At 32.8% G+C, this 26178-nt stretch overlaps 4 protein-coding genes across 4 annotated transcripts in view; all 4 read left to right on the top strand.

Moving 5' to 3' along the window:
* Window positions 1-7324, top strand: part of LOC134261495 (uncharacterized) — a 41739-nt gene extending 34415 nt beyond the window's left edge. Inside the window, exon 2 of the mRNA XM_062743931.1 lies at window positions 4919-7324. Coding sequence (XP_062599915.1) covers window positions 5221-6852 — 1632 coding nt within the window. The 5' untranslated portion in view covers window positions 4919-5220 and the 3' untranslated portion in view covers window positions 6853-7324. The remainder of the gene's footprint in view (window positions 1-4918) is intronic.
* Window positions 267-4305, top strand: LOC134261501 (uncharacterized). The gene is made up of 4 exons (XM_062743937.1): window positions 267-477; window positions 3280-3387; window positions 3912-3987; window positions 4116-4305. The coding sequence occupies exons 1-4, from the start codon at window positions 276-278 to the stop codon at window positions 4303-4305; spliced, it is 576 nt and encodes a 191-aa protein (XP_062599921.1). The 5' UTR covers window positions 267-275.
* LOC134261500 (putative ankyrin repeat protein RF_0381) lies at window positions 7084-8175 on the top strand. Its single transcript, XM_062743936.1, has one exon. The coding sequence runs from the start codon at window positions 7084-7086 to the stop codon at window positions 8173-8175; it is 1092 nt and encodes a 363-aa protein (XP_062599920.1).
* A 9027-nt stretch (window positions 8176-17202) lies between these two features.
* LOC134261499 (putative ankyrin repeat protein RF_0381) lies at window positions 17203-17715 on the top strand. The gene has a single exon (XM_062743935.1). It carries the CDS (start codon window positions 17203-17205, stop codon window positions 17713-17715), a length of 513 nt encoding a protein of 170 aa, XP_062599919.1.
* Window positions 17716-26178: the final 8463 nt, after the last annotated feature.

Raw genomic sequence — 26178 nt, 5'->3', positions numbered from 1 at the left:
ATCCTCACAATTTATCTATCACCATTCTTTTCTGAAATTAAATATTTAATATAAATTTTATCGTATTTCCCTCAGATTATGTCAAAAATCGGAAAAATCCTGTGTTTCTTCTCCTTGAGGTTCATTTACTTTGTCTCTATTCAAGCCAAAGAAATTAACCGCTTTATTATCCTTAAAGTATTGATTAATTTATTCTATTTATTCTTTTCTATTTAAACAAATTATTGTGGATTTCATTTTGTGAATCTCATTTTCTCTCAAGGGGTCCTGTAAATATGTCAGATTTACAATATCCATTCCTTGCCTTCGCTGTTGAGCAATGTCCAAGAGACAAGACGTCATGGAACGCTTCATCAACATCTCGACGGTGTCTTGATGACGTCAACGGTAGGAGTACATACCATTGTGTCCCTAACCAGCAGAAGTCAGCGTTGTTTGAGTTTTGCTACAACAGACGGATTGGACTGTATGAAAGTGGTATGTTTTTTTTCTAAAAATCAACGTGCTCAGAAAACAGAGACTCAGGCCTATTTATTGAGCAATAACGGTTGAACAGCTTTGCATTTAATCTGCTATTGTAATAGAAGTATTAAACGATATCACATTTAATGCATTATAAAACATATTAAGATTACTTTTCGTTAAATATGTATAATTATAATCTCAGTTAAGAGCTTTAAATTATGCCTATTTTAAATCCAGCGATAGTTTTGATATGAAGCTTACACAGAGGCCAAAAGAAGATGTCATATTTTACCGAACGCCTCATCTCTGGTGGAATTTCATTAAATATAAGATACTTTTCACTTCGGCGAAGAAAGGGCACAAGTTTGCCTATCTGAGATTTTTATACACAAGATGCATCTCGTACTAGTGCACGAAATATGTAAATTTGGTAGAAAGGCAACCTTGTTCTCTATGTTTTCTGAAACAAAACACCGTATAAGTAGAATTTTTAGCGAGGATTTAATGTTCGCATTCTTAGCGAGGGTGCCGAGATGGCTAAAATTGAATATCGCTAAAAATTCATTGCATTTTATTTATTATTACCTCTTTAACGTGCATCTTAAAATAGCTGAATAACATCTCGCTAAAAATAAATTACCAGTTTTTCAGGACAAATCGGTAAATTTGCGTATCACTAAAATTTCCACTTAAACGGTATGCTTTGAAATTGATGAAACTTCCCATACAAATTAATAAAATCGGAAATTGACATATTTTGTGACCTTTGTGTGTCTAATAACATTGAATCAGTTACTTATTCTGTAACAATGATGCCAACATGTTTTCAATAAAAAAAGTTTTGAATCGGTCATAAAGACCTAAACAAGGGCCAAAAGGGGTCTTAACCTCTCTTGTCCTTTGTTTCAATGAAGGACAACTCACTCATAATTAAGAATTAGCGAACTTTGGTGTCATTTATTGAAAATCTTATCAAGAACCATTCGGCCAAAAATGTATACAGTGGCTGGAACGTTATTGTTGACAAACCAATCGTGTAGAATCCTTCGTGCATCGTGCGTGAACGTTCGTGTAACGTGCGAGATCGTGCGTGTAACAGACTCAATCGTTTGCGGTTTTAATCTTGCGTGAACATTGTGAACGTGCGTGTGAATTTCGTTTTGTAAGTTTTTATCGGAATGTTATCTGTGAAACAAGTATTTCGTTTATATTTTATTTTTTTATTGAAACGCAGTTTACATAATTGAATGCAGAACGAACTAACTATTGCTTGTAAACAAGCAATATAATAAGTCGTACAATATTATGTTCTTGTATAGCATGACTTATTGTGATAAACCGTACTAAGACGTTTTACTATATTTTTCTGAAGTTCATTCTTGTTTGCTGCTAATTGTGGTAAGATATTTTTTTTTATATTTTCAAATAATCTAAAAGAAATATTTTTACAAATAAATATATATTTTTCATACTTACAAAAATGTTTAGTCGGCGAATGTAGATGCACGTCACGGACATGATTTTCGGGGTTTTGTTTAACAGTGTTTATCTCTGTAGCTTACTTTTGATTAATTTTCAAAGTAAAACAATAATTTACAATGTCGTTTTTCATGTTTTAGAGATTCAAAAACATTTTGAAGTAATTAAAACATATAGATATAACTTTTTAAGTGAAGTCATTTGATGCTGTCATTGTTTTCCCAATCGTATCCCCCATTCTACATATTATGAAATCCAATTCAATCAAATTTTACGGTCCACCTACTACTATCTTCTGATAGAACAAAAAAAAATCCGTTTTCTTTTGCGGAGAATAATCTAAATAATTATTTATTATCTAAAATAATATTTAAAAAATCTTGCATGTATTTAGTACCAGAAATACCCATTTCCGTTTTTTGTTTTGTTTTTTTTTCAAAGTCGATGAAATGATATATTTATTGATAATTCTTTGAATCTAAAATCAATATAAAGCCGTATTTCGTTTTGGAAATATCGATTCCTAAATAATTTGAACTATTTTGCGTTTGCAACCGTGTAAGATCGTGTAACGTGTAGAATCGTAAAAGGTGAAGGATCGTTCGTGTATCAGATATAATCATGCGTTAATCGTGCGAAATCGTGCATGTAACGTGATCGTTCGTTTAACTTGTCAACAATAACGTTCCAGCCACTGTAAGCTCGCGTGAATCCGATATTACATAGGGTATAATCAAATTTGATCAAATCGTGGACCCCAGAGGTAGGGTGATAGGAAACATCTTTAAAAATCTCTTTTAAAACAACAGAGCCACAATTAGTAGTTGATATGAAAACATCCTTGGTAAAGCTTAAGATATCATGATCCCGGGGTTGGCCCACTTTCTTCATTCTGTACATAGAAGTAATCTTGGATAACGTTGTGTTTCTCAAGTGGCTTGTGTGTACAGATGGAAGCAATGGTTGCAAATGCGTACACTCTCATACATGTACTAGTATTTCTTAAAAACTTTTCTGAGGTAAAAAAATTCAAAATTCGAAGAAAGAGTTTTGTCGAGCGCCATCAGCAGGAAATTTCCGAGAACGAAATTGAACCAGTTTGAAAAGCGTGATCTAAACATTGGTGGTTCTTGGGTTACCATCCGGTGATTATTCCGCCCAAATCAGCAATATCGTAAAACTTTAACATAAGATAACATTGCTAAAATGGAAACGCGTTTAAGGTTATGCATCTATATAACGATTCGTCAATTGACATACATATATCTCGTGATATAACATGAATGTAATTGGTTTTAATTACTTTACTTAAACACGTCCTATTCTCTCTTTAAGGTACCTGTTTATACCTCACTAATTCTGGCTATCTTAACCAAGTAAGCTGCGCAGACTTCACCCATGGTTGTCCCGAAAAACCATATTTCAGCAATGAAATATTCAAACGTATGTATAATTTTGTAGCTTCTTAACTCTTTACAACTTACTGAACTGTTATGCAACATACACTTAATGTCCACATCATAGAAATAGAAATTTACCATTTTCCTGCAAACACCTTTTACGTTTCTATAAAGTTTAGCGTTAATAGTATTCTGACGTTATATTTTAGTACAAAAATAACTTTTCTTATTTCATGAGATTTTTGCGAGTATAAAATAGAAGGAAATTGGCATTAAATTTAAGATTAAATGAATTTTTTAAAGTGCGTGAAAATGCGTGATTGCGGGGAAACGGTGTATGCGTAATTTTGCGTTAGAAATAGGAAATGGTATATGCGTTAAAATGCGTGACTGCAGGGAAGGGGGTTAATCAAGCATTGGGTTTAGAATGTAATAAATTACATTCCATAAAAAATGTAAAGTTATACGTAATAATTATTAATGTAACATTGCATGCATATTTTTTATTTCGAATTCTTAAAGATTGGTTGATTTAAAAAATTAAAATACCATTTGTTGATTTCTTAGATCAGAAATGTTTAGCTATTGACAAACAAAGCCATTGCTACGAAGCAGCAGAGTCGTGTCGGAATAAAACAACAAAGTAAATATTCTTCCCTCCCTCTCTCTCTCTCTCTCTCTCTCTCTCTCTCTCTCTCTCTCTCTCTCTCTCTCTCTTCCTCTCTCTCTCTCTCGTGTGTTATATTTGGAATTCATGGTTTTTCATTACAGTAGCACAGATGAGTTTACCTTAATACCACCAATAACATCAGATTATCTACCGATCTTACTGGGTTTCATGGTACCAATCCTTTTGATTGTCATTCTGTTATATGCCTTATTTATTAAACTTCGATGCAAGATGAATTTAAGGTACGAGGACAATCTGGATCCAGAACAGGATCATCTTCTCCGTAAGTAATTCTGATAAATGAAGTCGCTAAGGTAAATACACCAATATAAATCGTCTTTTTTGCAAGCATATCTACGAAAATTCTTCTCTGTTTAGGAAACATATCTGTTACTTATGTTCTTAGCTGCATAGCTATCCACGGTGTAAAAGAATGTGAACTCCTTTGTGCTACTGGTTAAGAAATACCTTATCAAAATTGTACAAAATTAAAATTATGTTTCGAATGTTTTCATTCTAGTTACAATTTTATGATTTATGCATACAAATTAATGAGAAAAACCTTATTTGAAATAAAATCAAACAAAGAAAGTCGTATTAATGTTTTTTTGTAAAATATGAATTATGATTTTTTTGTTATTAATAGAGAATTTTTTGAATAATGTATCTAGTATATGTACCCGGCACAATTTCTAGTAATCAGTAACTGACGAAATTTTTAAATATTACATTTCTACATATTTATATTTATTAAGCAATCTAAAAAATATCAGAGCAGATGCAATTGAAATATTCTTAATACATTTGTATTTAAAAAAAACGGTTGAATGATAATGTATTTATAAAAATTATCCTGAAAAATAACTTTTAATCCTAATTTATCTGTACTTCTTATGATATTTAGAGAATGGTAATCCAGGTGAAGTATTTATAGAAACTCGAGCCTACCGGAAAGCAAGAGACGTTTTGTTAGAAAAGAAGTATGTTTTTATAAAAGGAAACCCCGGGGATGGTAAAACGGCGATAGCTAAACACCTCTTGAAAGAATTGAAAAAGTCATATAATAAGCATGAGAAGGTTGTCACGGGTCTTAAGGAATTGTGTGGAAAACACGTTCAAACCAAAGATACCGTATTTTTTGTAGATAATCTATTCGGAGAATATGCTTTCAGGAAATCAGAGATAGGACAATGGGAAACAACAATAATGTCTGTAGAAAACGTTTTGTCTGCTGAAATTGACAAGAAAGGAAATCTTTTGGTTGTAACGATCCGCAATGATATGTATTCAAAAGTTGTAAGTGAACTTGAATTTAAAATCGATTTCATTAAGAAAGCTTTGGTTGATATTTCAGATTCGTCAAACAAGTTAACAAGAGAAGAAATGAAACAAATTTATGATCTTTATGTCGACATTCCATTTCAAACAGATGAATTGCACAAGACATTCAGTTGTATACCCCCTTTAGGATTTCCGCAGTCATGTAAATTATTTGGAAATGACAAAATATTACAGAAAAAAGGATTGAATTTCTTTCAAAATCCCACAGAATGTTTAAAAAAGTACGTAAATGGTATGTTCCGTTGCTCGAAACTTCAGTTTTCCGTTCTTGTTTATATTCTAATGAATAATGGCAGTGTGGCAAATTCTTCTCTACGAAATAATAATGTTGATAGGGAGAAAAAAATAAAAGCAATGGAGGTATGTCTCAAAACGAAAGATTCTCCAAAACTTTGGAAGTTTACTCAATGCATCGACGGATTAATTGATTCTTTTTTAGTTGCCGAACAAAATTTTTGCAAGTTTTCACATAGTTGTATTCAAAATGTTGTTAAAAATACACTAATGGAAAACGACATTCCTTTTGTAATTGAGAATTGTCACATGTCATTATTAATTAATCTCCATGTACAGGGAACAGAAGAAATGGAAACGAACCTACAAGCAATTGACCAAAGCTTTTTTGCATATATTTATAATAGAATTATCGAATGTCTTAAATGTAATACAAAGAGTGAACTTTTAAAAATCATATCCTGTTTTCAACTTTGGAAGGACGAGTCATTTTGCATCGGATTTCAAGACTTCATGGATGAAGAAAAATATTTGCTAACTAAAGTGGACGAGAATTATGCATCATTGCTTGTTTATTTTTCAGAAGCAGGGCAAATTAAAATGGTTAAGTTCCTATTGAATATTATAACTGATAACAATCAAAAGTATAAAGCATTAAACCAAGCAACATTGATGAATCATGAAAACATTGTTCAGATTCTTTTGGATAGCGGAATTTCACCCGATGCTAAAATCTGTTTCTGTGCAATACAGAATGGGAACTTGGACATAGTCAAACAATTTATCACTGCGGGCCTTGATCTTTTAGAGATATCCGAGTCTAGGCACCCATTTTACGAAGGATCTGTGTCTTTGTTAGTGGAAGCATGTCTATGGGAAAAATTGGAATTGATTTTCTCTTTACTGAAACAATGTCCTGATCTATGTAATGTGAAAACGTCCATTGAAGAGCCAGCCCCTCATATTCTAGCCTACGCTGGTGCAACCGATGCACTTAAGTTTGTAATTGAAGAGTGCAAATACAATCCATTCCTTAAGACAAAAAAGGGCGTATCAATTCTACATTATGCATGTCTTAACGGGAAATTAGAAACTGCAAAATACATAATCAGTAATTATCCTGATCTATTAAGAGAAGAACATGACCTTATTGATGATGGATCTATTTTACATACGGTAGCTGCTGGAGGAAACGTTGATTTGTTTCAGATTTTAAAAAATAAAACACCCACAATTTCATCTGAGACAGGTCAAACTGTTTAACACATTGCTTGTCAGTACGGCACATTTGAGATGATTAGATTTATTGTTTATCGTTTTCCGAAATTACTGTTTGTCAGAAACTTTTGGGGCGAAAATGCTTTACATAGTACCTGTTTAGAAGGGAATATAGATTTTCTTAAGTTCCTCTTAGAGCAAGGTCTAGATATCAAAAGCACTAGAAATGACGGGAGAACTGTGCTACATTTGTGTTGTATGAACGGTAAGAAAGACATGTGCAAATACTTGGTCAACACTTATCCGTTTTTACTCCATGTCATTGACAATGATGGTGAGAATGTTTTACATGATGCAGCCTGGGGTGGTAACGTTGATCAAGTTATGTTCCTCTTGGGAAAAGGCTTAGATATTAACAACACTACAAATGATGGGAAAACTGTGCTTCATATGTGTTGTATGAACGGAAAGATAGATATATGCATATACTTGGTCAACAAATATCCTTACTTACTCCATGTCACTGATAATGATGGTGGGAATGTCTTACATGCTGCAGCATTGAGTGGTAACGTTGATATTGCTATTTTCCTTTTGGAGAAAGGCTTAGATATTAACACTTCTACAAATGATGGGAAATCTGTGATCCATCTGTGTTGTTTGTATGGTAAGATAAATATGTGCAAATATTTGCTCGAAACTTATTCTGACTTACTTCATGTCACTGATAAAGATGACCATAATCTATTACATGTTGCAGCAAACGGGGGAAACGTTGATCTTGTTATATTTCTTTTAAAAAAAGGCCTAGATATCGAAAACACGAATAATGCAGGGAAAACTGTGCTTCATATGTGTTGTATGAACGGAAACATAGACTTGTGCAAATACTTGGTCAACAATTATCCTGAATTACTATCTGTCACTGACAATGATGGTGAAAATGTCTTACATGATGCAGCCTTGGTTGGTTATGTTGATCTTGCTAAGTTTCTTTTAGAGAAAGGGTTAGATATCAATCGCTCTAGAAATGATGGGAAAACTGTGCTACATCTGTGTTGTATGAACGGCAAGATAGACATATGCAAATACTTTGCTAACTCATATCCTTTCTTACTCGATGTCACTGACAAAATCGGTGAGAATGTTTTACATGATGCAGCCTGGGGTGGTCACGTTGAAATACTTAAGTTCCTCTTAGATATGGACTTAGATATAAATAGCACTAGAAATGACGGGAAAACTGTATTACATCAATGTTGCATGAACAAGAAAGTAGAAATGTACAGGTATTTGGTCAACACGTATCCTAACTTAGTGGATGTCGAAGACAAATATGGCAACAAAGCATTTCTTAATGTAATTTAAAGGTAAAAGTAGCCTCTTCTATTAATGATATTACCGCGCTTCAAAAATAAAAAAAAATATAAAAAAGTCTTAGAGCCTCTGTGGCTGTGAAAGTAATAGACCTCACTTAGATATTTATAAATGCCATGTATTTTAAAGCAAACAATTTTATGCAAGAAATAATGAAAAGATGAAATCGGTTTGCATACTTGCAATGCTAATGTGGTAAAGTTTAAGTTGAAGACGTAGATATCTAATGAAGTGGAGTAAGTTATGAATATTTGATTTAAATGTATCGGATGCTCCTTATCTTTTACTTCACTGTTTCAGTTGATTCGATACGCAAGAGCATGCTCTACGTATGAACAATTTCTTAAATGAGGTAAATTATTGACAAGCAAGTTAATGAAACAAGAATATATGGCAAGCCCTTTTACTATTTATTCGTGAACGAAAAATTTTCTCTCAATAAGAGAGATATCTCTAGCATATAGAGATATCTCTTAAGCTTATAGAGATATCTCTTTGACTAAAAGAGATATCTTTATACCCTAGAGAGATATCTCTTTAAACAAAAGAGATATCTCTTTTTGTGTGAGAGATATCTCTTTTACTTTGAGAGATATCTTTATAAGCTAGAGAGATATCTCTTTAAGCGAGAGAGATATCTCTTAAAGTTAGAGAGATATCTCTTAAACAAGGTTAAAAGAGATATCTTTCTTAGTTAGAGAGATATCTCTTTAGATTTTCAAAAAGAGATATCTTTATAAGCTTAAGAGATATCTCTTTTAATGAAAGAGATATCTCTTTTCTAGTGATGGTTAAAATAGAATAATTAATTCTCCACTTTAAAACGAAATTAAGTGAAACAGGAAGTAAAGTCTCTGGAATAGTTTCGATGTTATAAGAAAAAAGACTGAGCAATTATATATAGCAATAACCCAGAATAGGGTGTTGCTAAAACGCGGAACGGAAAACGGAACGGAAAACGGAACGGAACGGAAAACGGAATGTACTATTTTGGATTAAATCACTTAAAATATACAGATTTTATCATAAACGATCTATCTTTTACTTATTCAATCCCCCACTATTAAAAACAAGTTGATTTTATCATGCTCAGTCTCTTATTTACGAAAATCACTAACATAGCAGTCACCTAGAATCGAATTTGAAAAGGGAGGGTACTCAGTAAACGAAATTGAAAAGTATTTGACAAGCAAAAACACAAAAAGAAGACAATTGTTTGGTCCGGGAAGGGGGGGGGGTAAGACAAAAAGAAAACAATTGTTTGATTCGGGTGGGGGGGATAAGTTCCAACTCCAACATCTTTCAGTACTATTTTTTTTTACACTAACTTTAATACTACCAGGGATCTTTATACTAACTTACTATACATATACATGTAGGCCCCTGATACTACATTAATTCACAAAAAGTGTGAGGATGTCAACTTGTCTGAACATTTCCGTAGTTATTTGGTTTTGAATTGGGGTGGGGGCAAATATTTGATATCTAGATGAACCATGGAAAGAGAAATAAAATATAAAAAAATATTAAGATTACGTTTAGGACAAACCTTAACGGCAAGCTCGAATAAACATCTCTTATACACACTGGTTATTAAAATTTTATTCAAAATAGAGTCGCTTTCTATATATTTAAATTCTGGATGGAAAACTTCAATGTGGTAGATATAATACAAAATCTTTGCATTCAATGAAGTTAAATTTTGTTTGTTTGCGGTACATATGTGTGTATTTTTTTTTTTTTGGGGGGGGGGAGGTTTATATGAATGACCCGTAAACAATGAGTTTTCCCGCTCATCGGAAAGGTCTGAAAAGTTATAATGTAATAGGTATGAACTCTTTTTGTGTCCAAAATATATATAAGGTTTAATAAACCATTTTTTAATGTGGCTTTGTGCTACACAGACCCGAAACTGCCACTCCCCCTTTCATGATTTGCGAATTCGACACTTCGTGCATAATATGAATATCATAACTAATTTTAACAGACATTGACACTGGAAACAAATTGAAAGAGGGGGGGGGGGCAACATACAACAAATTTGACAAGCCAAAATAAGGGGCACAAGTTTGCCCAAACTCGAAAATCCTATTTCGTGGGTGGGGGGGGGGGGGCGAATTTCTTTCAATACCATTTTTTCCACGGAGGGTGAATATATGAATATGAATATATAATAGTTTACAATAAATTTTTATCAGAAATGATTTTTACAACTAGAATATTGCTCTTTAATGTGATTTATATCGAATTTATGTTATTTGTTTGACAAAAATTTTCCGTTTTCAGTTCCGTTCCGCTTTCCGTTCCGTTTTCCGTTCCGCGTTTTAGCAACACCCCCCAGAATAATACATGTACTGTAGACAAAAATGCTATAAATCCTTTACTTAAAACAAATAATAATGGTAGCTTCGTTGACAAAATGCTAAAAGTTTAATATTCAGGAAAACGAAAGTAAGCATATATATAATCTAAAATGCAACGGACCGAATTTTCTCAGCTTATGAAATAATCATCTATTTCTATATTTCCGTCAATAAAAAGCTTACTTCCGGTAAGGGAGAGGTCATTTGAAATGGAAATTAAATAAAAATAATTGAAGAGAGATATCTCTTTGCAACAAAGAGATATCTCTTTTTGCTTGAGAGATATCTCTTTTAGACACTTTCGAAAGATATCTCTTTCTCTTTAAGAGATATCTCTTAAGATAAACGGAGAAAGATATCTCTATTACTTAAAGAGATATCTCTTTAGTAAAAGAGATATCTCCAAAACTAAAAAAGATATCTCTCTAGGTGAAAGAGATATCTCTTTAACGTTTAGAGATATCTCTTTTCACGAAAGAGATATCTCTAAAGGAGAAAGAGATATCTTTCCAAGTGAAAGAGATATCTCTCTAATAAAAAGAGATATCTCTCTGAGTATAAGAGATATCTCTCTAAGTTTAAGAGATATCTCTTTCTCATAGAGATATCTCTTAAAATTGAGAGATATCTCTTTAAGTTGAGAGATATCTTTATTTTTTAAGAGATATCTCCCTAAAATGAGAGATATCTCTGTAATTTTAAGATAAATTTTTATTTTCCGAATAAATAGTAAAAGGGCTTGCCATAAGAATATCAACAGTCTCGTTTAAAGTCATCATTTCGTAAATTCTATGGTCGATACAATGACCTTGTCAGCAAATACAATTTATCATTGAATGAAATGCTGACTGACGTTTTTCATACCAATTGTTAGTCCAGTATTTATACACTGAATTGTCGACAGATTTTTTCCGTTATTTCCTGATTATGACAACCAGCACACGGCGGGTGTGACCGGTCGGCAGGGGATGCTCACTCCTCCATGGCACCTGATCCCACCTCTGATAGTTCGGAAGTCCTTGTTTGCTCTGCTCTTGTTTTGTATGTTGTTTGATGGACGTTGAGATTGAATACTGTTCGTTATTTCCATATCCTTCATTTATTGTAATATTATATCATGATGTATATTGGAAACTACTGATCGTGAATGACAGTAATTTATAGATTTTTATTAAAGCAATTGAAAAAGTTCCATGTTGTAAATAATACTGATGCAAATTTACATAATAATTTTCAAGGGATTATTAAATGAATAAATATTCATAGATATTTTGATATTATTTTCACAATTTTTCGGGCCAATACCTCTTAAACATTTTATTAAAAGTTCAGTCACTAGTGATAACTTTTAGATCGATATATATGAACCTTTAAAACAGATTATATCATAAGTAGAACAGGATCAATTTACATGTATTCATTAAATGTATTTATCTGTATAATTCATGATTATTTGTACAGGCATTTACATTTTCTTTCCTATATATAAATACTAAAATTGCTGTTAATCTAATACATGAGGCCAATATTCTAATATTAGGAATAAAATCAAAATTGGCCGACTATAGTTTTATTGTGTGAAAACTACAATAGCGAAACTCTTCATTTTAATACCAAATGTAACTTACATTAAGTTCAGTGTAAATGCAAAGTTTGTGGGAAATCTACCGTCCAGGGGCCCGTTTTACAAAAGAACTTACGACTAAGACTAAAAACTTCAAATTATTGTAAAATTTGGCAAAATTAATAATTCTCTTTGAAATTGTCTGTGTAAAAGTATCTTGCACATCTTTTTAAAAAGTTTAAAATAATTTTCGATATAATGTTAATTAAAAAGTTATATGATTAATTAAAATTGGTCTTAAGTCGTAAGTCCTTTTGTAAAACGGGCACCAGGTATTTTTGAGGGACCGTCTCAAAGTACAGGTTCGTTTACTATAGGATTTTATAGGAAAATGCCAATTTTTAGCACTTTAAAGCAAATTATACAAATACTACAATAGACATTTTGTTCAAATTATAATATTTGATGATAAATACTATATTATACAATATATGTAAGAAACACAAAATTCTACCGTCTTGTTACCAGAGGGGGCATCTCAAATTACAAAAATTAGCAAATTTTACTATTTTATAGAATATTAAAAAATATGACGCACACAATGGATTCACATCAAAACATAATAAAAAATATTGGAGATATTCTCAAATTTCTATGCTTTAAATTTCAAGAGCGTATGTTTATTACTTTTTCTTTAATAATATTTTTATTACCCCTTTCTTTAAGAGCTACAGATTATCAAAAAAAACATTGCAACGACGTCAACCTACCTATCAATTGCAAAATCGGTTAAAAATTCAGTTATATCAAATTGTAATTACATTTGTATACCAATAATTTCTTAATTTTGTTTAATTTTAATATTTAAGCGAAAAAAGTTGCATTAAAACCGTAAATACGCTTCATTTTACTATGATGCGCGAAATATTGCGCAATGGAAACTATAGTCGGCCCCCTTAAGACTTTATATGCTGATTTTCGGAGTTTCAAGCATCACCATATTTTGAAATAGTCTCCGATATGATTGACTGTTACTGACATCCTTTCCTTTACTTTAGGCAAATAAATAAGATATAAATATATCAATAACAACAAAACCAATAATGTGGTATTTAAAGGCTTTTATCTCTCAGTCGTAACCGATTCATCATTCAATAAATTCTCCTCTCTTTTCCGTAGGCGATGCAAATGATTTCTGAAAATTGACTTACGCACGCATTTCCATTGCTTTAACCAAAATATTTCTAAATAAAGGTGATTTGGAGCTGCAAATGCAACTATGCACTACATCACGTCTCGACTTGTTCCCCTCACGTATCATTAGCATGGAAGACAGTCCTTGGACCGGATGTCCGAAAGTTACCACTCTGCGCTAAGCTAGAGAAAAAACGGTCTTATCATCTGAAAAAAAGGCATTTAAAAATGGCAAAGAATATTTCTTTCGCTGAGATCTCAAGATTCATGAACCTTTTGCATTGTAAAATTCAAGCTGCAATTATAATGTGCTTAGCATTCTAGCCCGCTGAAATTGAATGACCGAGTTGGGGATATTTCAAAAGTCATGTATAATTTTTTAAAGAAAAAAGAAACATTTTTATTAAATTTATGATGCTTTTAAATCATGTTTCACCATAGTGTACGCAATTTTGAAAATCAGTAGATAAATCGAGGATATCTATATTGTGTGAATTGATATTGGCTTTATCCAACGAGTTGAAATGGTGTTTATTTTCGCGAGGCTTGCCGAGCGAATATACACCATTTCAACGGGTTGGATAAAGCTAATATCAATTCACAAAATTAAAGATGATTTATTTATCTCATACGACTTTCGTTTAATAAACCTTTAAGACTTCCCCTCTAAAATTACATCAATGATTTCAAATTCAAATTGATGACGTAAAACTTGATGACGTAGCACCGTTGATGTTGATATGCCTCGAAAGGAAGGAGATCGTCTTCAAAATTTAAAAATTTTGTCATCTGTGTCTTTGAAATCACTATAATGTGACAATTGCTGGGGCTTTACATCAAGCGAACTTCTGAATGAAAGTTGTAAGGACCAAGGGATTGTGAAAATTAACTATTTGTACGATGGCAGTACAAAACGTGCTAGACAAGGCCAGGCTACTTGTAAGTTGTAGATTCAGTGTTGATAAACGGTAAGTTACACCTACATTACTAGGTGGGTATAAGCTTTATGATATAAGAAAGCAGTGTTCAAAATGTTAAAGGAATCTTATAACAGCTACTTAACTGCTAGGCTTTACTTTCTCCGAATACAATTTCAGAGAAGGACGGGGGGAGTTACATCCGTCTTCAAGTAGCCAGTACAGCTCCTGTACCTTGATAAATTAAGACACTTCTTTGACATATACGAGTCTTTTTCTTGCGTTCAAAGACATTATTGCTCTCTATCATTCATTTTATAAGGGAAAAATTGTTACAAATAAAAGTTTCAATAAGATAAAATCTTGAAGCGAGGGATCATGTCAAAACCGGACGCATTATTGATAAGGCATATACCCGTGGATAAAGCTTAGTTTTAATTGACGTGCTGTATCATCTACACGTATGAGATAAAAAAAAATCAAATATGTGTACACTGCTGCTTGTCTCGTTTCCTTTCTGTTTCAGTAACTTTGCATTTCCATTCAATTCTTAATGCTAGAATCAATATACTTGATTAGTCTATTATGATCAATTCCATTACAAAATGATTACAAAATTGTAGTTTATTGTACCATCATCAAAATCCAAATTTTCTTATAAGATTAGTTCATGGAATTAAATTCCCTTTTCCAGTTAAAAAGTCCCGGGATTTGGTACACGAATAATGTACATCCTGAACTTATATTTCATAAGTCAATATTGCGTTCATTATTATTGACTTATATAATTATGTTATGAATATATTCCAAGGTAAAATGTTCAAATAATATATCAAAACTAAACTGTATAGGTTTAAAGATGTGGAATGTTGACAGGATGGGCTCAGACAATTCGCAGTAGAATACGTCCTTCGCTCCGATAAACTCGGTTATTTTTGTTGATCACTTGATATTTTAGTCAGTGTAAATGTATATGACTGAATATAAACATTTATTTAAAATTGGATTCGTACTTTTTTAAAACGATCGAGATTCTATCATCAAATACGAAGGTAATGTACAGTTGTCTAGAACGCATTATTGTTATAATAAATAGCTTAAATAAAATATAAGATAAATCGTAAATTAAATTTAAACACTCTAGAACATGTTACTTAAAACATGATAAGGTAATAAATGCTAAATGTTTGTAACAATTATTTAGTTAAAAAATGAGCCAAGGTATCAGAAGCCTCTATGTATACCTTTAAATTTTGTCTTTCAGAAATTATGTCAAAGTCGTCAAATAAGTATAACACACGCTTGAATGAATATAACTGATATTTAAAACACAATATACTTTTGTTTGTTGAATCGCTACTTTTAAATTGCCGACATTTTACAAACCCGGAAGGTAGAAACCGAGGACATACCAGTATTAGCAGACATTTGAAGGTAAAAGAATTCTCTTTTGCATTTGTTTTCAAAATATGCAATTTTAGAATGATTAAAAATTTGTTTTATGTTTCATATTATCTTTGTATATCTCCTTTTTAATAATGTTATTGGGTTTCCCTATAAATTCTTCCAGCCAATCTTGATTGAAATACCACTGATACGAACGAATAAGAGTAAATAATCAGAGCGAAAGAAGTGTGATGAAATTTTGCAAAGCGATTCATTTTTTAAAAGATATTTTTAATCATTATCCAGGGAAAACGCTTCAATGGAGGCGCAGTCATTTCGTCCTCCTGGTGGAAAGAATCATGATAGAAGGATGAGTTTCTTTAAAACTCCGTCTGATGGTTTAAACCAATATGTCGACAATATGTACTGGCACTCGAATTTACATTTTTCCGTTCTTGTTTATATTTTAATGAACAATGGCATTGTTGAAACGTCTGCTCTACGTGATGTTAATTTTGATAAAAAGAACAAAATCAGGGCATTGAATGTAAATCCTAACGAACAAGATCCTCCTTTATTGAAGAGGTTCACAAAATGCATCTCTGAATTAATGGGTTCATTTTTAGGTGAAGAACATGGAGTGAGCGCGTTTTCAAATCGTTGTATTCAAGATGTTGTAGAGAAAACACTTATGAAATATAATCTTGCTTTCGTAATCCAGCATTGTCACATGTCACTATTAGTCAAACTGAATGTAAAAGGAAACGAAGAAAAAAACAAAAATCAACAGACAACACATAAAAGCCTTTTTGTTCTGATATATGAAAAAATAATTGAAAGTATGAAATTTAAGGCTAATAGTGAATTATTCAAAATAATATCAAGCTTACATTTTTGGAATGAGGCCCAATTTTGCACTGAGTTTCAAAACTTCATGGATAAAGAGCGAAATATTTTCAAAAAGTTGGACGAGAATGACTTATCATTGCTAGTATATTTTGCAGAAGCAGGGTAAATTGGAATGGTCAAATTCCTTTTGACTATTATTACTGATAAAAATCAAAGGTACAATGCATTGAATCAAGCAACGTTGATGAATCAGGTAAATATCGTTCAGATTCTTTTAAATGAAAGAGTCATTCCGGACGCAGTGAGCTGTTTCTGTGCGATACAGAAAAGGAATTTGGACATAGTCAAATAACTTATCATTAGAGGCCTTGATCTACTGGAGTGTTCTGAGTCTCGTCACCACGATTTCAATGGCCGTGTTTCTATTTTAGCTGAATGCTGTTTGTGGGAGAAACTAGAATTAATTGTTTTCCTTTTGGACAGATGTCCTGCCTTACGTCATGTTAAAAATAACAACGGATAGCATACCATTCATTTCCTTGCTTATGCTGGCGCAACAGACGCACTAAAAACACTGTTTAACAAAAATATATGTGACCCTTACCTTAAGTCGTTTAGAGGTGAATCAATACTGCACAGTGCATGCCAGAACGGCAAACTTGAAACTGCGATGTATTTGATGAAACAATATCCCGGTCTATTAAATAAGGAACATGGCTTATATAGAGATGGATCTGTTTTACACATGGCAGCCAGTGGTGGTAACATTGAACTGTTTCAGATTTTGAAAAATCAAACACTCACTGTTTCACTTGAGGAGGGAAAAACTGTAGTACACAGTGCTTGTCAACATGGCCGATTAGAGCTGTGTTGGTTTCTTCTTGAAAGTTATCCCCATTTACTGAAGGTCAGAAACTTTCATGGCGATAATACTTTACATGCTATTGCTTTGGGAGGTAACATACAATTACTGACGTTTCAGTTAGAGCAAGGTTTAGATATCAGAGAAAGAAGCAGTGACGGAAAAACTGTGCTGCATCTATGTTGTATGAAGGGTAAAATAGAAATGTGTAAGTACTTAGTAACCATGCATCTTGAGCTATTGAATATCACTGACAATGATGGTTACAATGTTTTACATGCTGCAGCTTGGGGTGGAAACATCGATCTGTTTAAGGGTCTGCAAGAGAAAGGTTTAGATATCAACGACAGAAGCAATAATGGGAAAACTTCTACATCTGTGCTGTATGAATGGTAAAATAGACATGTGTAGATATTTGATGAACATGTATCGTTATCTAATAGACGCCAGAGACAAACATGGTGAAACTGCCTTACATGATGTTGTTTGGAGTGGTAACATTGATCTGCTTAAGTTTCTCGTAAAAAAAGGATATGATATCAATAGCAGAGGAAATTATGGGAAAATGTAGCACATCTTTGTTGTTGTACAATTGGTGAGATATATTTGTTTGAATTCTTGATCAAAACATATCCTCACTTACAAGATGTCACTGACAATAATGGTTTGAATGCCTTACATGAAGCAGCTTGGAGTGGTAACGTCGATTTGTTTGAGTTTCTAGATCTATTAAAGAAAGGTTTAGATATCAATACTAAAGAAAGAAAAATGGATATACTGTCTTACACCTGTGTTGTTGTATACTTATAGCTTCATGATTTACAAAGAAACACTCGCCAATTTAGAAGTGTCCTTCAGTGAAATAAATATCAGCACAAAGAAAACATGGAAAAACTAGTAAATGTCAAACTGGTAAAAACTGCGGCACCAAGTCCTGTCGCGTTCTGTCATAATGTCACGGGCTGTACACAAGAAAATACGTGCCCCAAAAGCGATGACGTCACATCACAACTAGTGACCCCAAAAAGTATAATAACCGAAATAGTGGTAACAATAATCATTCACTTTGAGTGTAGATAGGGCGAAAGAAAGCTCAAAGTTTTAAAAATGAAAAGAAAAAAAACTCCTCTCAAGATCAATTTATAGAGGAATCAACCCTATCAAGTACTAAAGTAAACTTAAGTTAATTATAGTTTACTAAAGTTAACTATAGTACCGAAAAAAACTTTGAAACTTTGATTGCACTAATTAAAAAGCTTTGAAACTTTTGTTTACTATAGTGACAACTTTGGAACTTTGGTTTACCATTACATGTAATGAAAACTTTGAAACTTTGATTTAATATGGTATGAAAATTGGAACTTTGATTAACTATGGAAAAAAATTGAGACCTTGATGTAATTATGATTTTGATTTCCATTCTTGTATTTTAATACATTAATGTAAAGGTTGTCTCTAATACCGATAAAAAAGCAATACTTATTTAAATCTAATTTCTTTAAATGTAATTCAGATGCAGCGATAGTCTTTTGTATCGAGGAAAAATTATATGCTATGAAATAGCATTTGTGTCATTTAGACAAAAAACCTATATGGACCTAAAAATGGCTAGATAAACCGATTGTGTTGGTTTTTCCTCAGAAATACATACCTTGTCAAGCTGATGAATAAACTTTTCAAACTTTGATAAAGAATTGTAAAGACCTTAAAACTTGCATTTACTTCAGTTAAAACTTCGCAAATTTGATTTACTCATGTAATAATTTTGTAACTTTTATTTACTTTAGTGAAAACTTTGGAATTATGATTTACTATAGTGAAAACTTTGGAATTACGATTTCCTATAGTTTACTATAGTTGAATAGAGTTTTACCATAGTATTTTTTCCTAGGGAAATAATTATACACACACCATGTGCAAGAAGTTTTTGAAGAGAGGCACGCTCTTAGAAGGCGGGTTGTTGAGGCATGTCGGCACTCTTATTTGGAGTCATTATTTCTCGCATGTAGTTCGATTAAGTGACTATCAGCAAAAAGAATCTACTTTTCAGTTGAATACTGACCAATGGTTTTTTTTTTTCATTCTAGTTGCTAGTCAATTATTTAAACAATTCTCTTCGGATATTTTATTTCGCCCATTTATGACAAAGAGCACACAGGTACGATTAAGGTTCCCAGAGAATATTTCAGTGTACTGTGTGCATGCACACCTCTGAACTACAAATGTATGATGTAACAAGTAAAAATAACGTCAAGTCACTGAAAACTTGAGCTGTAATGGTGGCGGGTGTCATAAACTTTACATCGTATTTTAATCTTCCTTTTAAGTTTCAAATAGCTAGTGTAAAATAAACGTGCCTTAATCCTTTTAAAAAAATCCAATATATCCGAATATTTAATTTAGATAAATTTGTTTTCTCTCGTTTAAAAAACAGCGTATTCAAAATATGTTTAAAAATGAACGTATGATATTTGTCCGTTTTTATACACTTCTAAAAGGTGAAAATGACCGTCTCGTAATCAACAAGGTCATTTGATATCGTAGCAAATATATTTCTATATAGCCTAGGGAACTCTCTAAATGAAGTTGTCGTTTTAAGGTACAAAACTTAGAAATAAAACTTAGAATCGACCTTGCAATGCAGTGTTACGTTTAGAACGCATTTAAAGGTATGAGAAGCCTTAATAGTACAACGCACACGTCGGTAGTAACCGGTCGACAGGGAATGTTTTGTTTTCTGTAGTCATTTCATTTAATAGTGATGACAAATTAAACCTGTCTATTCGGTAAGAATTAATTTACCACCGTTGCTCTGAATAATTATATTAAATACCCTATCTATTGATTATCTAATTAAAGAGAACAGTTAAACTAATTTAAAATAATTAAATGTGTGAGTGTTAAATTACACCGTTGGGCGCTATTGTCACAGCCTCACTATATTTGTTATTCCATATAATTATAACAAAAGAGCTGTTGGTGGGTTCATTTGTTTATCTGTATTTCAGTTGTAATAAGAAGGATAACAAGTAACAAAAGGTGACCTGTAAAATAAATGAATACACTAGTACACTAAACACTCACACATTTAAAAGTCCAGGTTGGCATCCATTTTCTCCAATGTCAAAGTTACTCAATACAATGGGTGATTCCAAAAACCTTGGTAATGTCTCCATGTTACAAGGTAATCAATATCCCATCCCTAAATTACCAACATTTAGTGGAACAGATGAGCCACAGAAAGGGGAAGTTAGGTATGAGGTTTGGAAATTTGAAGTAAAGTGCTTACTAAATTCAAATCAGTACCCAGAACATATTCTACTTCAAGCCGTGAGAAATTTTCTGAAAGGTTTAGCTATAAGTATGTTAGTGTCAGTTGGGGATAAAGCTTCTATCCAAGACACTTTGAGAAAATTAGATGGATTTTTTGGCAATGTCGCCTCAGGCGAAACGCTTATGCAGTCATTTTACAATGATTGCCAAAAAGAGGGGGAATCCATTGTTGTATTTGCTTCTAGATTAGGAGACACATTATCAAAAGCGATCAAATTTGGTCATATTGGTAATGAAGCCAGAGATAGGATGTTAAGAAGTAAATTTTGGACCGGGTTAGGTAGTCAACATTTAAAACAAAGTACGAGACATCTGTTTGACTCTATTAAAAATTTTGAATCTTTACTCAGGGAAATTAGGAAGGTGCAAGAGGAGATAACATCACAAAGGAGTACTGGAACAACAAAGTCAGAAAGACAGGCATTTCAACAGGCAGAGAGAGCAGAGACTACTACATCATCAACAGACCTACAGAAAGAAATACAGACAATGGTAAGGACAATGGAAAGGTTAGAACGGAAAATTGACAGTAATGCAAAAAGTTTCCAACAATTGAACAAGAGAGTTTATGAATTAGAAATAATACATACGGATAACAAAGTTTTTATTCAAATAGAGGTTCATCTACAAGAGGTAGATTCAACTACTCAAACAGAGGTTTTGGTCGAGGTCGTGGTCAAAATCAAGGTCAAAATCAGGGTCAGAGCCAAGGTCAAAGCCAAGGTCAGAGTCAGGGTCAAAGTCAATACAAACCATCCCAAGTTGGACAGAATTCAAAATAATACTAACCTCTTCTATTGAAGGGCAGATGGAGGAGGAAAACAAGGTTCAGAAAAGCCCTATTAGAAACACAAACTCTGAATCTAATGACTTGTTATCAAGAATGGTTGGACATCAGAATGAAAGTATCATATTTGTAAATAGTGTAGAAACAAAAGCTTTGATTGATACTGGATCAATGGTCACTTGTATGTCTGAAAGTTTTTACCAATCTTTACAAAACAAACCAGAGTTGCATAATATAGAAGACTTTGAGCTCAAAGTTTATAGTGCAGAAGGCAATTCTTTACCATTTTCAGGATATATAGAAGTTGAATTACAAATTCCTTCTTTGTCTTTGAATCCTTTTTATGTACCAGTTCTAGTCACAAAAGGAACTGAATACAACAGTAAAGTTCCTGTTATTGTAGGTACGAATGTTATAAGGTTGTGTAAAGATTATGCAAACTCAGAACATACAGATGTTCCAGAGGAATGGAAATTAGCATTTGCAAATCTTAGTGTTAACAATGATATTCCTGTAAAGACCACTAACAAGTATTCCATTACAGTAGGTCCTTATGAGGTAAAAACTATCTCAGGGATAGTCAAGTCTTGCAACAGCATGCAGGTAAGTGCCGCCATTACAGAACAAATTGAAAACCAATCAAATAACAACAGTCTTTTAGTATGTCCAAGAGTAGTATCAGTCAAAAATGGTAAGACCTCACGAATTCCAATACGGGTATGTAACATGTCAGCGCGACCAGTCAAAGTGTCACCAAAGTCCCGTATTTGTAAATTAAGTTCTGTAAAAGTAGTAGATGCCTGGGAACCTTCAACATCAAATGATTCTAGAAATAAATCAGAATTAGACTTGTTAGAGTTAGGGGTGAAAATTAATGAAAACAAATTATCCCCTGATCAAGTTGAGATTTGTCACCAATATTTGAACAAATGGAAACATATTTTCTCTACTTCTTTGAAAGATATAGGTAGAACAGACTTAGTGGAGCATGAAATTAACTTATCAGATAATACTCCATTTAAGGAACCCTATAGACGTATACCTCCAGGAATGTATGAAGAGGTAAGACAACACCTTAAAGAAATGTTAGAGGCAGATGCCATAAGAGAGTCAAAAAGTCCATATTGTTCAAATGTTGTACTTGCTAAAAAGTCAGATGGTTCTTTGAGATTTTGCATTGATTTAAGAAAATTAAATAACAAAACCATCAAGGATGCTTACAATCTCCCAAGAGTTGAGGAAACCATAGATACTCTGATTGGTAGTAAGTATTTTACAAAGTTATATCTTAGGTCAGGATACTGGCAGGTGGAAATCAAGGAAGAAGATAAACACAAAACAGCATTTTCATTAGGTCCCCTTGGATTTTATGAGTGTAACCGCATGGCTTTTGGTTTAACAAATGCTCCCGCCACTTTTCAGCGGTTAATGGAGAATTGTATGGGGGAAATGAATTTAAAACAGTGTTTAATATTTTTAGATGACATCCTTGTTTTTTCTTCAACATTTGAAGAACATTTAGAAAGATTAGAAGGTGTATTTAAGAGACTAGAAAAACACAATTTAAAGTTGAAACCTTCAAAATGTGAATTTTTTATGTCTGAAGTGAAATATTTAGGACATGTTGTGTCAGAAAAGGGAATACAAACAGATCCCGACAAAATATTAGCATTAAAAACATGGCCAGTTCCTAAAGATATAAAATCTCTACGTTCTTTTCTAGGATTTACAGGCTACTACCGGAGATTTGTCAAAGATTATGCCAGATTAGTAAGAACTCTCAATGACTTATTAGGTGGACATCCGACTAATAAGAAGTCCAAGGCTTGTAAGAAAAAGAAGACTCCTTGGGTATGGGGTAAGAAAGAACAACAGTCATTTGAAACATTGATACAGAAACTTACCTCACCTCCAATATTAGCATTTGCAGACTTTTCAAAGCCATTTATTGTTAATATTGATGCTTCAAAGGAAGGTTTAGGAGCAGTATTATACCAAAATCAGGGAGGTTTAGATAGAGTTATTGCGTATGCCAGTAGAGGACTACGGTCAAGTGAGCAAAATTACCCTGCCCACAAATTGGAATTTTTATGTTTAAAATGGTCCTTATGTGACAAATTTCATGACTACTTATATGGCAATACATTTGATGTATTTACGGATAATAATCCATTAACATATGTATCTACCACAGCCAAATTAGATGCAATGTCGCACAGGTGGTTGGCATCTCTTTCCAATTACAATTTTAAATTACATTACAAAACAGGTAAATCAAACAGAGATGCAGATGGATTATCTCGTAGACCTACAGAAATTTGTCCTAATGTTATCAAGGCTTTAACTTCAGCTGTGCTATTAGAAAAGGAAGAACTTCCTTTGGCTGAAAGTTTAGTTTTGTCAAAAATGCTACACTACAAAGTAGTAGTGAGGATAACGAACTGCAAGAGTTTAGCAATATTAACTGGGCTATAGAACAGAGAAAAGATACATCTATTAACAGACTTATAGAGTTGTTAGAAACAGGTTTGAAACCGGAGAGTAGAGAGTTAAGAAATGAAAGCTTAGAGGTAAGAGAATACCTGAGAGAGTGGAGAAATTATGAAATACATAAGAATGTTCTTTATCGTCACACTATGATTGATGGCAAAAACATTAAACAACTAGTTTTACCATCACATTACAGAGATGATGCTTTTAAGGGTATTCATAATGATGTTGGCCACCAGGGCATAGACAAAACTTTATGGTTGGCAAAACATAGATTTTACTGGAATGGTATGGAAAAAGAAATTAAACAAAGAGTTGAGACTTGTGGTAGATGTGTTCGTAGAAAAACAGCAGAAAGCCCCAGAGCTAATCTTGTAAATATACAAACTACTAAACCTTTAGAAATACTATGTATTGATTTTTAACATTAGAAAAGTCTAAAGGTGGGTTTGAGAACATTTTGGTAATAACCTACCATTTTACGAAATATGCTATGGCAGTTCCAACTAAGAATCAGCTAGCAAAAACAACAGCTAAAGCTCTGTTCGAGAATTTTATTTGTCATTACAGTTTTCCAGAAAGACTTCACTCTGATCAAGGTCGAAATTTTGAGAGTAAGGTAATTAAAGAACTTTGTGCAATTAGTGGGATTAGTAAAAGTAGAACAACACCTTACCACCCAATGGGAAATGGTCTTGTAGAAAGGTTTAATCAGACTTTAATCAAAATGCTAGGCACTTTGGAAAATTATAAAAAAGAGGATTGGAAATCATATATACTTCCTTAAGTTCATGCGTACAATGCAACCAAACAAGACACTACAGGATTCAGCCCTCATTATTTGATGTTTGGTTGGCATCCAAGGTTAGCTATTGATGCCTTTTTAAATTTAGATGATTCAGAATCTACAGTAAAACCTAAAAGTCATCTGAACTATGCTGAACAGTTAAAGAAAAGATTACAATTTGCCTACAAAATAGCAAGATCAAATAGTGATAAGAACAGTTCTCGGCACAAAGAAAATTATGACAATAAAGTTCGTTTTTCTAACTTAGAGATTGGCGACAGAGTTTTAGTACGGTTATTACCAAAAACAGGAAAATGTAAACTCTCAGATAAGTGGGAGAAAGACCCTTATGTGGTATTAGACAAACCAAATGTAGACATTCCTGTGTACAAGGTACAAAGGGCATCAGGAAAGGGACCTACAAGGTTACTGCACAGAAATTTATTATTACCTTTTATGTTTCTTGCAGATGAAGAAGAGATTGAAGAGACACCCCAACAGTTATCAAGAGAAGGACTAGACAAAGTAAGAAGAGGAAAGATGAAGTAAGTGAAGAAGAGTCTGATTCCAGTGAATCAGATTCAGAACAGGAAATATATGTATCAAGACCTTTTAACTCTAAAAGAAAGAACAATGTCTTAAACACTTCAGGTGTAAATCACAATATTGACCTCAATAGTTCAAGTGAACATATTGGATCAAGTGGTTCTAGGGCAATGTCCACTTTCAATTTGAGTCCAAGTCAAAATACTTTCAATGTGAGTAATGATGTTTCTGGTAGACCATATCATCATACTTTCAATGTTAGTAATAATGTCGGTAGACCTTTGCAACAGTTAGATTCATTTTCTTCTGTTGATCCTGAATCTTATATTCAAGATAATAACTCGAACACAACTTCTGGCTTAGATTACACAAATGTTAATCGAAATCAGCCACGTGAACGTGAAACGAGTCTGTCTACTGCACAACCGAGACGCTCTACTCGTGTGAAAAATGCACCAGATAGATACGGTGAATGGGTAGTTGGGGAGCAGTGTGCTCAGGTTTGGTATGAGTAGGGGGAGAATGTCACAGGGTTATGATATACGTATTATAGTTTATGATCTTAAATTTAGTAATTTGCATAGAAGAGTTACTAAATTAGTTTTAGTGATGATCTGAAATATGAAATACAGTAGCTGTGTATTGTAGTTTTATGACAGCTAGTAGATTTCACAGTAGCTCAGAGTAGTTACTTAGTTTATTTTATGATACTTAATCAGGTATTGTTTTTCAGAGTAGTGTATTTGATTTTACTTTGATTATACTTGTTCTTTTGATTGATTATTAGCATTATAACTTATGTTACTAATGCCTTACAGATCTTCTTGTTTACAGGAGAAGACATCTACAATGATCAAGTATCAAGTATTAAGCATTCTTGTTTTAAATTAACTGATTATTTTATTTCAGATGTGAT

The sequence above is a fragment of the Saccostrea cucullata genome, unplaced genomic scaffold (assembly GCF_032062105.1).
Source record: "Saccostrea cucullata isolate Sc308-1 unplaced genomic scaffold, CSIRO_AGI_Scuc_v1 ctg919, whole genome shotgun sequence".
Lineage (NCBI taxonomy): Eukaryota > Metazoa > Mollusca > Bivalvia > Ostreida > Ostreidae > Saccostrea > Saccostrea cuccullata.
The sequence above is the reverse complement of the archived record's forward strand: the minus strand, read 5'-3'. Positions and strand labels throughout refer to the sequence as shown.

Bases quoted from the DNA above. Each gene is read 5' to 3' on its own strand.
- LOC134261501 (XM_062743937.1), top strand. From the start codon at position 276: ATGTCAGATTTACAATATCCATTCCTTGCCTTCGCTGTTGAGCAATGT. The intron at 3,388-3,911 runs GTATGTATAATT...TTGATTTCTTAG, and splicing joins CAGCAATGAAATATTCAAAC to ATCAGAAATGTTTAGCTATT. The intron at 3,988-4,115 runs GTAAATATTCTT...TTTTCATTACAG, and splicing joins TGTCGGAATAAAACAACAAA to TAGCACAGATGAGTTTACCT.
- LOC134261499 (XM_062743935.1), top strand. From the start codon at position 17,203: ATGGCAGCCAGTGGTGGTAACATTGAACTGTTTCAGATTTTGAAAAAT.
- LOC134261500 (XM_062743936.1), top strand. From the start codon at position 7,084: ATGTGCAAATACTTGGTCAACACTTATCCGTTTTTACTCCATGTCATT.